Below are 12,511 nucleotides of genomic sequence, written 5' to 3'. Positions count from 1 at the left end.
ACGCCGAACCGCAAAAGAGTGGGTTGAAATCGAATCTATGCATGTAATCACGACTCTTCTACTGCTACCGATTGTTTCCCAAAGAATTACGCGCCATTATTTTTACAAATTAGCTTTTGGACAGCTAAAAAAATCGTGTGGTAAAAACGATGTGTCTGTCCCTAATTTTAAAATTTGTTCACCTTTTTCAACCTGGCATTTTGGTGCCCTCCCTGAACGTGGTGCCGTAAGCACGTGCTTGTTTTGCTTATTGGTTACAAAGTCTTTATTAATTCAACCATTAAAGTCGACAAGTACAAAAAACTTTAAGCTAGCTCTCAATTTAACATTTTTTTAAACATTATTTTTAATTTGACCTTACAATTACTCGTAAGTAGGTAAGACCGTTAAATATTTAAAATGATTATCTTATCAGAAAATTATCACCAATTACTCTAAGAAAACTACTACTCTAAGTAATCCGGCACTGTTAACAATGTATTTTTTATGTGAAACGTGAGTGAAATCTCTTTAAAAAATCCGTAGGGGTCGGATTAAAAACTGTAATTAAGTCCGACTCACGCTTGACTGTACATTTCTAATAGGTTTTCCTGTCATCTATAGGTATAGACCTATTTTATGTATTTTTTTCAAAATTTTAGACCTAGTAGTTTCGGAGATAAGGGGGGGGGAATGGTCATTTTTTGCCTATTTTCTTGAATAACTTCTAAACTGTTGATTCCAAAATTATAAAAAAAAATTATTTGAAATCCTTACAATAAGCTCTTTCATTTGATATGTAACATGATATAGTTTAAAAATTTTTTTTTTTTCATTTTTTCATTTACCCCCCAAAAGTGGCCCCCATGTTTAAAATTCATTTGTTTACGTTACATGTCCGTATTCGGGTCACAAACTTACATATGTGTACCAAATTTCAACTTGATTGGTCCAGTAGTTCCGGAGAAAATCGGCTGTGACAGACGGACAGACAGACAGACAGACAGACAGACAGACAGACAGACAGACGCACGAGTGATCCTATAAGGGTTCCGTTTTTTCCTTTTGAGGTACGGAACCCTAAAAATGTATACATATTACCAAATAAAGTAAAATGATGCCAAAATTACTAGCCCCTCCCGCTCAACCCCCCGTAACCCGCACCGCATACCTACCTTTTTTTTTTTTTGATGACCCAGGGGGAATCCTTTATGGATCCCACTGGCCCGGGAGAAGCTCAGTGGGTATGTCCGACTTCCACGGACTAAACCCCCTGGGGTGTTCCGCCGCGCGCTTTGTTGGCGGGGTTACGGGAACTCGATTGTAGACCTCCGATACCCCGTCGGCGTTGCTCTTGCGAGCCCATCATTTGGGGCTGCTCTAGCAGCTTACTCCGCTGAAGGCTCCTCGGAACACTTGAGGGCCTTCCAGCTCGAAACCTCTTCAGGCGAGTGATGGAACTCCCGACCCATCACCCGCAGGTTCCCGTTAAGGCGGCATTATCCTTGCTGCGAAGGCTCTTCTCCGCCTACCTGGCCTCCTTCGGCGCTGAGGAAGCGAGTTTGCGTCGTCCTCGCGCGATCGTTCTGCGGTTTCCTTTTGTGTCAGAACGGTGACGCTAAAGGAAGCCACTGCCAACCATGCCTCCTCACTGCTGATCATACGGCGTATTAGCGCCGGCAGTGAGAGGTCTCCTCCCACAGCCGCGGCCAGGGCAGCGCGAGGCTCCGCCCATGCAGGGCATATCTCGCGCGTGTGTTGGGCCGTGTCCACGGCTCTTCCATCACAATGGTGGCACACTGTCGTCGGCTCTCTTCCCACCCTCTCACACAGGTACCAGCCGAAGCAGCCGTGCCCCGTCAGGAGCTGTGTGAGGTGGAAGGAGATCTTTCAGAACGGGCCGAACAGCGGCCACCAGGTCCCGGCTAGCTCCCGGGATCTCCAAACGCTCCGACCATTTTTCATAGAGCACCTCTCGTGCTTCTTCCCGCCACTTGCGAACTTCTTGAGGGGCGGGCCAGTTTTCCTCCCTCCTTACTGCTAGCACCCGCCAATAGACCGCGGACTGAACCTTGGCTTCAAGGTCCCAAGGCGGGCTCCCGGCTAGCAGGCCGGCTGCTGCGTGCGAGTTATCGCGATACGCTCTAGCCACCCTGAGAGCTATGGCCCTCTGCGGCCGACGCAATAGCGCCGCACTTCGAGTTCTCAGGGTGCCCGCCCATATTGGCGCCCCGTAAAGCGCCATTGAGCGCACCACACTTATGTAAAGCCGCCCTAGAAAAGTAGGTTAGGTTAGGTTTGAACTGCTATCAGTTAAGTGGGCTAGGTTAGCACTGCGACCCTTACAGAAACGAAATGCTACTAGAAAACTGGGTTAGGTTAGGTTTGAACTGCGACCCTTACAGAAACGAAATTTACGAAATGCTACTAGAAAAGTGGGTTAGGTTAGGTTTGAACTGCGACCCATACAGAAACGAAATTCAACTAGAAAAGTGGGTTAGGTTAGGGTTGAATTATTTTGGAGTAATTTGCTTTAATAGGATAGCAAGATGTAAAAATTTGGTTATCATTTCACATTAAAATGGGGTTTGAAATTTGGTCATCATTTACAATTTTTGGGTTAATAATGATTAGTTTGGTGTCATTTACTTTAATAGGATAGTAAAATGTAATAAAATTGGTAATCATTTCACATTAAAATGGTGTTAATTTTGATGATCATTTATTATTTTAGGGTGGTAAAGTAGATTTTTTTGGTATTAAATTTTACTAAATCTGGTGATCAGTTAAATAGCAGCCGTTAAATATTATTCCGCAGATTAGCAAAATATATTTTATTTACAATTCATGTTTCAAAAAATATTAGCACATATCAATCATATCGGTCATAATATTATAGAGTTTAAAATCAATTTACAAAATTCAAAGCAACGTTTTTGAACTCTAAAGACCAAAACTGTTTTTATAACGATGACGAGTATTCAGAGAAAAATATGTAATAATTATGTAGATACATATAATGTGTTTTAAGAAAGAACGAAGTCGTTAACGTTATAAGGATAAAAATGTGTTGAGGAATTTAGGCGCCTGACTAGTATGGTAATGAATATGATTCAACGTGAATACAAATTCGTTATGATCAGGAAACCAAATAAAACTTAGGTACGTTTCTCTCGCGCCAATACATGTAAGGTGTGTTGGGCAAGTTTAGATTGGGTCAAAAAAAGGATGCAAGTGTTATACAGGGTGCCCAGTAATTAATGGATAACCTTCTTACCACCTACAGGGCAAGCTGGTCCAGAAAATGCACATATAGGTCTAGTAAAAGTTTCGTGGTTTTCGAGATAATCGCACTTTTCTATGGTGCGTAGCTATTAAAAAAACAGAAACTTACTGGGCATCCTATATATAACTGAATAGAAACACATTATTTATAAATTTTATTTGATTTGTGCCTTAGGATTTACAACACGTTTCCGTTTATACCCAGTTATTTTTCATAGGGTAAGATGAACATAACATAACATATGTGGTGTTCTTTATAAAAAAGTACCTAATGTCAACTGCATATAGGGCTCTCTAAATTCGCCGAACCCCGACAAAGACTAATAATAAATAAAACCAACTGGCGCAAACCTGTAGTACTAAGCACCGAGGACCGCAAGGCGGTATGGAAGGATAAGCAGCTACACGGGCGGTTCTACAAGGCCCTCATGGGACCCGATGTAGACCTACCCGCGTCGGTGAACTGGCTACGATTCGGGGACCTCTTCGGAGAAACCGAGGGTTTTGCCTGTGCATTGCGGACGAAGTTATCATGACGAATAACTACCGGAGATATATCCTGAAGGACGGTACGGTCGACATTTGTCGGGCATGCCGCCGTCCCGGAGAGTCACTCAGGCATATTATCTCCGGTTGTTCTCATCTTGCTAACGGCGAGTACTTGCACAGACATAATCTCGTAGCCAGAATTATTCACCAGCAGCTTGCCCTCCTATGCGGCCTTGTGGACCGCGAAGTGCCGTACTACAAGTACTCACCTGCGCCAGTTCTCGAAAATGGTCGTGCCACGCTCTATTGGGATCGATCTATCATCATTGACAGGACTATTGTAGCCAATAAGCCTGACATCGTGCTGATAGATCGATCGCAGCGCCGGACCGTGCTCGTCGACGTCACCATCCCCCATGATGAGAATCCGAGAAGGACAAGCCCAGCAAGTACCTAGACTTAGCTCACGAGATAACCGCCATGTGGGATGTTGACTCGACGATCATTGTTCCTATAGTCGTGTCACCGAACGGTCTCATAGCGAAGAGTCTCGACCAACACCTAGAGAGACTCTCGCTGGGTGGTTGGATCAAGGGTCAGATGCAGAAGGCGGTAATTTTGGACACGGCGCGTATAGTACGTCGGTTCCTCACTCTGCGGCCCTGACCACCGGCAGCTAGGACCCTGCCCCGCTGCCGGCGGCACCCTAGGTTAGGTTTTTTATAATGTGTTTATATATTTTTTTGTAATGTTTTGTAAGTGTTTTTATATTTTACTTTTATACTCACATTGTAAAACCCTAACCTAAGACCCTAATTGAATAAAGAGAATAAAACCAAATACTAAAAACACACACACACAATAATGCCGGTAAATAATTAAATTCAATAAGGGTGTTTCCTCACAATAAAAGTGTCCGGGTGTGACACTTTTTGAAAACCCCCCCCGGACGGCCTCCAAACTAGGACAAATCCGGGGAAACCCGGAAGGATGGCAGCCCTAACTGCATACTATATAAGGCAAAGCATACGACGGACCCCGGTGAGGGCGATTTAGTTAAACCTTTTTTTTTATCTCCTATATTTTAACGGCGTTACCGATCATTAATAACGCACAACATTCATATATATACATGGTTTTAGAAAATACGAATGTGTATTCCAACTTCACCAGTCTTTTTTAGTTTAGTGATTACTAGTGATTAGTAGGTACCGTAAGACAAAGACACGAACTCGGGTATAGAGGATAATGTTAGGTAAGTAGATAATTTGTCAAAGCTATTTTCAATATTTAATTAGGCCAATATCGATGATATATAAGTATGAGGGGATTCAGTAAATTATAATATAACTAGTGTTTATGGATTGAAGAAAGGTAGGTAGGTATTCTCAGACGCTCATCCTCACAAACAAGTTATCGTCAATATTCTATTTAAAGGCTGAAATGTGCGAATGACTAAGCAACTACACGGGACCCATTCACAATCACTGTCGCCAAACGGCCGTCGCACAAAAAATAGTCTAGCCGGCATTGAACAGTCCCTACATGGACTTGTTTTGATCCGTGCCATTGGCCTCATAGATCACGTTGATCCCGTAATAAAAAGGGGTAAAACTCGTCCAAGCACAGTCACACTTGGGACCTTTTTACTATTTTACAAAGCCGGCGCAAGAGCATCTTCTACGGCACAGGAAATCTGGACTTCCGTCCGTCTAGGCTGTTCACCTGGCTAGACAATGAAACACTGGGTAATAACACATTGTCTGTCTGTCTGTCGTTAGACGTAATGGGCGCGTAGTTACCTGCCTTTTACGGTCTAGTGATCATGTATCTACTCCGTAACGATAGCAAACTGTTCGCCATGGGAAACGTCTTGCAGGATGAAATCGATCGAAGTTTTTAATCACTACAAACAAATGCAAAAATATATATTTGTTGACGCTACCTATTCGCTATATCAATATTTGAATTCGTTTTTTTTAGGCAATCATTCAAGTTTCCACTTAGGCAAGTCTAGTATACTCTTTGGTGTTGTGGACACATTTCCCGGCACCTTAAGGGCTGATTTAGACGGCGCGTGAACTCGTATGCGATTTTAGTTAAGTACATTGAGGACTATTGGTTGCATCCAATTCAGCCGACCAATCAAATACCGCAATGTAATGAAACTCGCATGCGAGTTCTCGCACCGTCTAAACCAGCCTTAAATAGGCGTAACTTTGAAAGTGTTGACCCCTTTTTTCATTTATTGCACTCGGGCTAGTTTAATTAAACTTTCTGACAGTAAACACAAGGATTTATGTAAATGTAAACTAGAGTAAGCTTATGTCAACATTGTTAACTAATTATATTTCTTTGTTTCAGATTCCCCTGGTTGGCAACGACGGTACATCTGGGCTGGGCACGGGGGCCGCCGCTGCGCCTTCTCTAATCCCTAAGTTGGTTCCTAAGAACCTCCTCGGTGCCTCCACGTTGAGGCTGGCTGCCAAGACAAAAATGCTTCAACCTCCCGCTAAAGCGTTTCAAGACCCAGAGGAAGATGACGGCGACGATGAATAACTTATTATTGGTGCTCCTTTAAAAGTACACGTAAAATGAATTTCAATACAATGCAATTAAATCCAGTATTGAACTGGTTTATGCCTGTTTGTGGATTTTTGACAAAGTAACTCTAATACACAAACGTGATATCGATTGTATTATTATGCTATATAATTGTATTATAAAATGTTAACATGCACGTACTAATTAAACAGTTAAGTACCTACCTACCTATGATATGCTGTAAAAATGTAATTAAGTATTTATTGATATTTTATGTTACCTAATACCATTTAAAAGATTAAGTAGTACTTTTAATGTCGAGCGAAAGAATAAATAGAATAGCTACCAGTTCTAAACTATGTAGTAAATTCCGAATGACTTACTTAAAGAACGTTGCTCTGTTACTATCTAATTTAACTTAAGGTAATAAACTATATTTTATTACTATCATTAATGAATATTATTTAATCCTCCCTAATGAAAGAAAACGAAATGCCGCGTCGGCGACAAAAGTTGCCCATGGCCAGCGGCGCTTAATGATTTATTCTTAGTACTGTATAAAAATAATAATTGAGGTAAATTGAGGAAACACGGCATTAGCCAGCTGTCTTGTTGCTTGAAAGGTAATAATTAATCTAACTCGCAGAACTGAGTAAATGATACAGACCACTCGGGTCTCCATTACGTTTTCTAGAAACAGTAAAATGTAGTGCAAACGCGGCTTCGCTCTCGGTAATTTTGCTGTCAATACAAACCCACGCATGAGTGATTTTACCGAGTGTTTAGGAGGCAAATGGATCTTGACAGGAGGCTTATTGACTGACAGGTACCAGCAGCTGTTATTAGGTGTCAATAAGTGCCATTCTTGAGATTTATGAAACATTGAACACCAAGGTGATGAATTCAGAATGAGTTAATTTAGACAGGCTGTGCTTTTGATGACTCCGTTTTATGAAAACTTCCAACTTATAGTACCAGAAGATGTCTCTTAATCTCTTTTACTATAAATGGATTTCCTTCGTACTTCAAGCTAGAAACTTTCATGAAATAGGCCCCTAGTCTCATGTGTATGTGAGTATGTAATTGTTGAAGAAATTGTATGTTTGAGCAATAAACTGAGGACGGTGAGGTAGGTGATGTCTAAATATGACCCAATTGTTGTCTGAATAAAGACAGAATTTAGATCATAAAGTAAGTTGATAGAATTACCCAGTAAAGTTTGCAAATGGACTCCCTATCGTATGCAGCATTCGTAGAAACTAAGAAAAACATGCAAATGCATGTACGATTACTGTAATTTTCTACTTATATACGTTTCTTATGCTAGCATCCGTCATTAAATGAATTGTTTGTCATTTCGTTACAATTAAAATTAATTCTTGTGTATTTCTTTTCAGAGGAATCGCTATTTAGGATTCCGTAGACAAAATGGAATTAACGACAGGCCTATAGGTAGTTTCATTATGTCTGTCTGTCTGTCCGTCCATAAGTCACTTAATAGGTAATTTATTTTCAGGGTGTATTTTGGCGAGGTGAAGTGTTGTTTTGAATACTCGAATTTAAGAAATAAGGTTCTCGATTGTGGTTAGGTTCCGCAAGCAATTCTAATTGACTAAGCGTTAGCGGTGGTGGCAGAGTGAATATGACGCCCGACCCGACTTTCAATCCGGAGGTCGCAGGTTCAAATCATGGCTCGTACCAATGAGTTTTTCGGAACTTATGTACGAAATATCATTTGATATTTACCACTAGCTTTTCGGTGAAGGAAACCTGCATACATCTGCGAAGAAATTCAAAGGTGTATGTGAAGTCCCCAATCCGCATTGGGCTAGCGTGGGGAGCCCAAGCCCTCTTGCGCATGAGAGGAGGCCTGTGCCCAGCAGTGGGACGTATATAGGCAGATTTATTAAGCGTTAGCGAAGATCTCCATTTCAGCTTGGGCATGTCCAGATGTTCTCTGCAGGTCGCATTTCGCAAAATGGTGGGAATTGGCATAATAGACTCCATTGTAAGTTCGCTATGTACATTATCAAAACTAGATGGCGTGTCACCATAGGCTAGTGTACGTAGGTACAGTGCTAAAAACAAGTAAAAGTGCTTCCAAGAACGTACACTTTCCTGGCAGCCTTGTCATTAGCGCCGGAAACGGCAGCTTTCCATACCGGTGGTCACGCGTCGATCCTAATACGGAGGATCCAGGCGTGTGTGGGATTCCATAACTTATGGAATTTTAAATATTTATTTAGTCTAATTTGAAATTGGGTGATTTGTATTGTATCAAGTACAATGTCTCGCCCCTTTCATACAAACATTGAAGGTAGAGATGGGCCAAATATACTTGCAGGCCATTTCGAATACGCATTACCTATCCTTGACAACATATTGATACATTTTTGACTTTTCGATCGCCGTTTACGATTAGCTATTGTCACCTTGGCTAAGCCGCTGTGATTTCACCCGGTGTGTATTTGAGGTGTATCGGACCAGACACTGGTAAGTCGAAATAATGGTTCCTCAGTGACACGGAACTCTAAAAAGCCAGGCTTGCGGTGTTGCGGTAACGACGCACGTAATAAGAGCTTGGGAGCCATGCGGTCTCGGACTTTTAATACTACTTCTATAGAGCAATGCTTAAAATCATGTTACTATTTCTGTGTAGGTAGGTACCTAGTTAATCTTATATGCTTCAAGCACGGTGCTTGATGTCACTATGTGAGAGTAAAATATGGAGCTGGTTATATTATTCGACTTCTGATATATGTCCGCAGAATGGCTTGGACCTTAAGTATGATATGATTTCTGTCCCCCCGTACAACAATCGTGACATCAAAGAGCTTAATCTATCTCTTTGTTGGCAAACTAACTTAAAATGGCTGTTATGCATGGTGGGGTAGTACTAAAGCTATAAGTAAGTACCTACAAAAACAAATTTTCTATAATAAAACAGTCTAAAATGCAATTTGCGCTTTTTGATGGCTATAAGACATCTTCGGTCGGTCGATTATTGCCAAAAACAAAAATATCCACGTTATTGTTTCATAATAACCCTCGGAATCCTTAAAGCCAGGGCCAGACCAGCACCTGACGTGCAAAAACCACCGACCATTAAGCCGTGTTAACTGTGAGGGTGCGGGGCCATTCCTATTTCTCGCCGAGAGACTGCCTCATGCTATCCAGTGTATGTAAAGGTTTTGATAGATTAGCGTTCGTCGAAGAACTCTCCGAAACTGCTTAAAAACTGAATCTGAATGGTCTGGTCGAATGAATGCTCAAGTCTATCAGCACCGTTGTTAGTAGTAGTATCCATGCATATGAACCTTAAATAAATAAAATGCTGCATTTTGAGGGCACAGCCAGGGCTCTGTATGCCGCTATGCTGTATGGCAAGGAGGGCGCAAAACTACTCGCACGTCGTGAGTCAAGACTCTGTTGTCAAGAGACTTTTCCTTGGACATATCATGACTTCGCCTAAGATTTGGGGTGGCAAAGCGCGCTGCGCATCTAGTGCGTTGGAGTATGTATAATGCTGGAAAACCTAAACGCTCATCGCAGATGATACTGACGCTGACGCTATGTTCCACCGAAAGTTGAAGGCTCGTGTTCGAATGTCAGGGTGAAAGAAAAAGGGTCAACTTTGCGATGGGAATACAGCCAGGAAGCCGCGCAGACGGCCGCCCGCGCATAACTAATGCCCGGCGGAGGCGCCACCTGCCGGGGTCGCACTGACCTTTACTTGCTATAATATGCAATACAGTACAGGGATCCATTCTGTAGCAAAATTATTTTTTATATCAGGAGCAAGGGGCAGCCAGCTGTGTCAACACTGTCCAGTCGGGCGACTTTCTATCCGAAGGTCGTCCGGCTGTGGCTCGCGCTAATGTTTTCGAAAATTATGTATCGTTCTTCTTTCTACTTAGGGATGTTTCTGTTTCTGAAATGACAAGCGAACATGAACGCACGAAAGGTCACCGTCTCACTAAAGTTCTATCACAAACATGAAGGCATTTGCATATGTATTCCCGCCTTTTATGATAGCAGGAAAGTACTTCATAGTTTTTGAACCCATGACTATTAGCAATATCAGCCAATTAAAATTTTCGCAGGATCGTGTCACATCGCATAGATAGACAAACGAGTCAGCTCGTCTCCTTTCTAATTTTGGATTGATCTGAGCATCCTAGTTTTCGCACATTTAAGAAAACAGCCAGCCAAAAAAGCTTCTAGTACATATTATCATTTGTTTTTGGAATTTCAGAGAGCTGTGCATATTTAGTTGCCTAAATGTTTTTTAGGAATTGTTGACCGGAGGTAAAAGCCAAGTCAAATCCTGAACATTAATTACATTCCAAGCGAACTATGTTGAACTTGGCACCCATATACTCGTAGATCTCAATTATTTTTCCGGCGAAATGAACAATGGCGCATATTCTATTGAACTTGGCTCTCATTTCACATTTATGTTTTTGATGGGATTTTAAACATTTGTTACGAGTCCAGATATTGGCTAAATATTTATAGTTTAAATAAGAATAAATAAATGATGACGGTTTGTTCGAAGAGCTCACATTTATTATTAAGTTTTAGAAATTGCTTCATATCGATATCGAGATTTAATTACACTAGCACTGGTGCATTTTTCCCCCGTCAAACCGGGGTATGCAGTTATGTGTCTCATCGACACCTAACCCGGGGCACGACTTTATTCTTATACATTTTACACAATCAATTAATCTTTGATAAAGCGAAAAGGTAGGTATTGTCTGAATTGGGCATAGCTTAGCGAAGTAGCTCGCCCGGGGCACGTTCCGCCGTCTGCCCCGCGACCTTGACTCACCTGTTGCATCGGTGCCTAATTGCAGGACTGTCTGGGGAAACGGAAGCCAGATCCGCGTTTTTCGGTCCTAATTATACACTATTTTTAGTCTGGTACCTTAATATGTGAATGCATTTTGGGACCACTCTAATTTGGTACTAAATGTGGGTTTGAGTCCTAACAATATTGACATTTATTAATATTTTCTACATGACATTAAAGCTCTCCAAGTGGCATCTACGTGTTGGATCTATATTCCCACGCAAGCCTATCAAAAGACCGGGATATGGGCCCGTGAAATCCAAAATGGAGTTACAAATTATATTTAGATTAAGTAGTGTTGCTATTTCGGGAGCTGTAAGTATATTTAGTATTTAGTATGGTTTCACTTAATCCATAATGTCGCATCCCACGCCAGATTATCAGGGGATCGAATCGCGAGTATTAGCAGTATTAGTTAACGTTAAAATTATATCAAATATTTACGGACAAGAGTGAGATATGAGGTTGCCGTTCTACCATATGATATGAATATTTAGCATGGACTTTGAAATCTTGCATAGCTACCTAGTAAATATGCATGGCTAGCTGACAAGTGTGCAAAGCAAGCTAACGGGAATCATGTTTAATGTATGTTTCGCCTATAGACATCACACCTTTACTTTATTATCTTATCCTAGCTGGATTGAAAGGATTCAATATTGATATAAGAGAATACCTACCGGAAGAATTCACAAGCTGAAGTCCCGGATAAGTAGCTACCTACCTACTATTATTCTGTGGTGTGGTGTGGTACGTTGTTATTAGGCATGTGTCCATAACCATGGTCTAATAAAACATGGTCTTCTATTCCCAGAGTGACACGGGCCTACGTCACAATAACATTGCCACTTTATTTCAACATAACATGTTACATGGGTACATTATACCTATGGTTAATAAGTTAAAATATTTCTTTATAATTTTATAATTTTCATTTATATGTATTTTATCTTAAATTTTACAATAACACGTCATTTTTAATTATTCGTTAGCAATATCTTCCCATTCACGAAAGAAATTTCAGACGTTCGGGTAATTCTGTTTACATTACTGGCAACACAGGATAGCGCTGTCACATTTGACAATTCGGATCTAGATAACTTCATGCCCTGACCGTCATCCTTGTCGAACGCGTGTTAATTGTTATTTCCTTCTCGCTCAGTGTCAGCAGTCGCAGTGTTTTCCAAACTTTTTACGTCGTAAGCTTGGTTATTAATGTGTAACTGTGAATTAGTTTTTCAAACGTTTGTCTTGTATAGATAAATAAAGTTTAATTTAATACATTAGATTTGTTTTATTTTACTATGTTTCTACATGAATAACTTAAAATTAATGCCGTTAAAATAATTTTCACCGTTG

At 41.0% G+C, this 12,511-nt stretch overlaps 1 protein-coding gene across 2 annotated transcripts in view; it reads left to right on the top strand.

Moving 5' to 3' along the window:
* Positions 1-6,745, top strand: part of LOC134798173 (angiogenic factor with G patch and FHA domains 1) — a 36,898-nt gene extending 30,153 nt beyond the window's left edge. For both annotated transcript variants that reach the window (XM_063770518.1, XM_063770519.1), the window contains one exon: positions 6,118-6,745. In XM_063770518.1, coding sequence (XP_063626588.1) covers positions 6,118-6,312 — 195 coding nt within the window. In that variant the 3' untranslated portion in view covers positions 6,313-6,745. The remainder of the gene's footprint in view (positions 1-6,117) is intronic.
* The last annotated feature ends 5,766 nt before the right edge of the window (positions 6,746-12,511 follow it).

Source organism: Cydia splendana, chromosome 16 (genome assembly GCF_910591565.1).
Source record: "Cydia splendana chromosome 16, ilCydSple1.2, whole genome shotgun sequence".
Classification (NCBI taxonomy): domain Eukaryota; kingdom Metazoa; phylum Arthropoda; class Insecta; order Lepidoptera; family Tortricidae; genus Cydia; species Cydia splendana.
The sequence above is the reverse complement of the archived record's forward strand: the minus strand, read 5'-3'. Positions and strand labels throughout refer to the sequence as shown.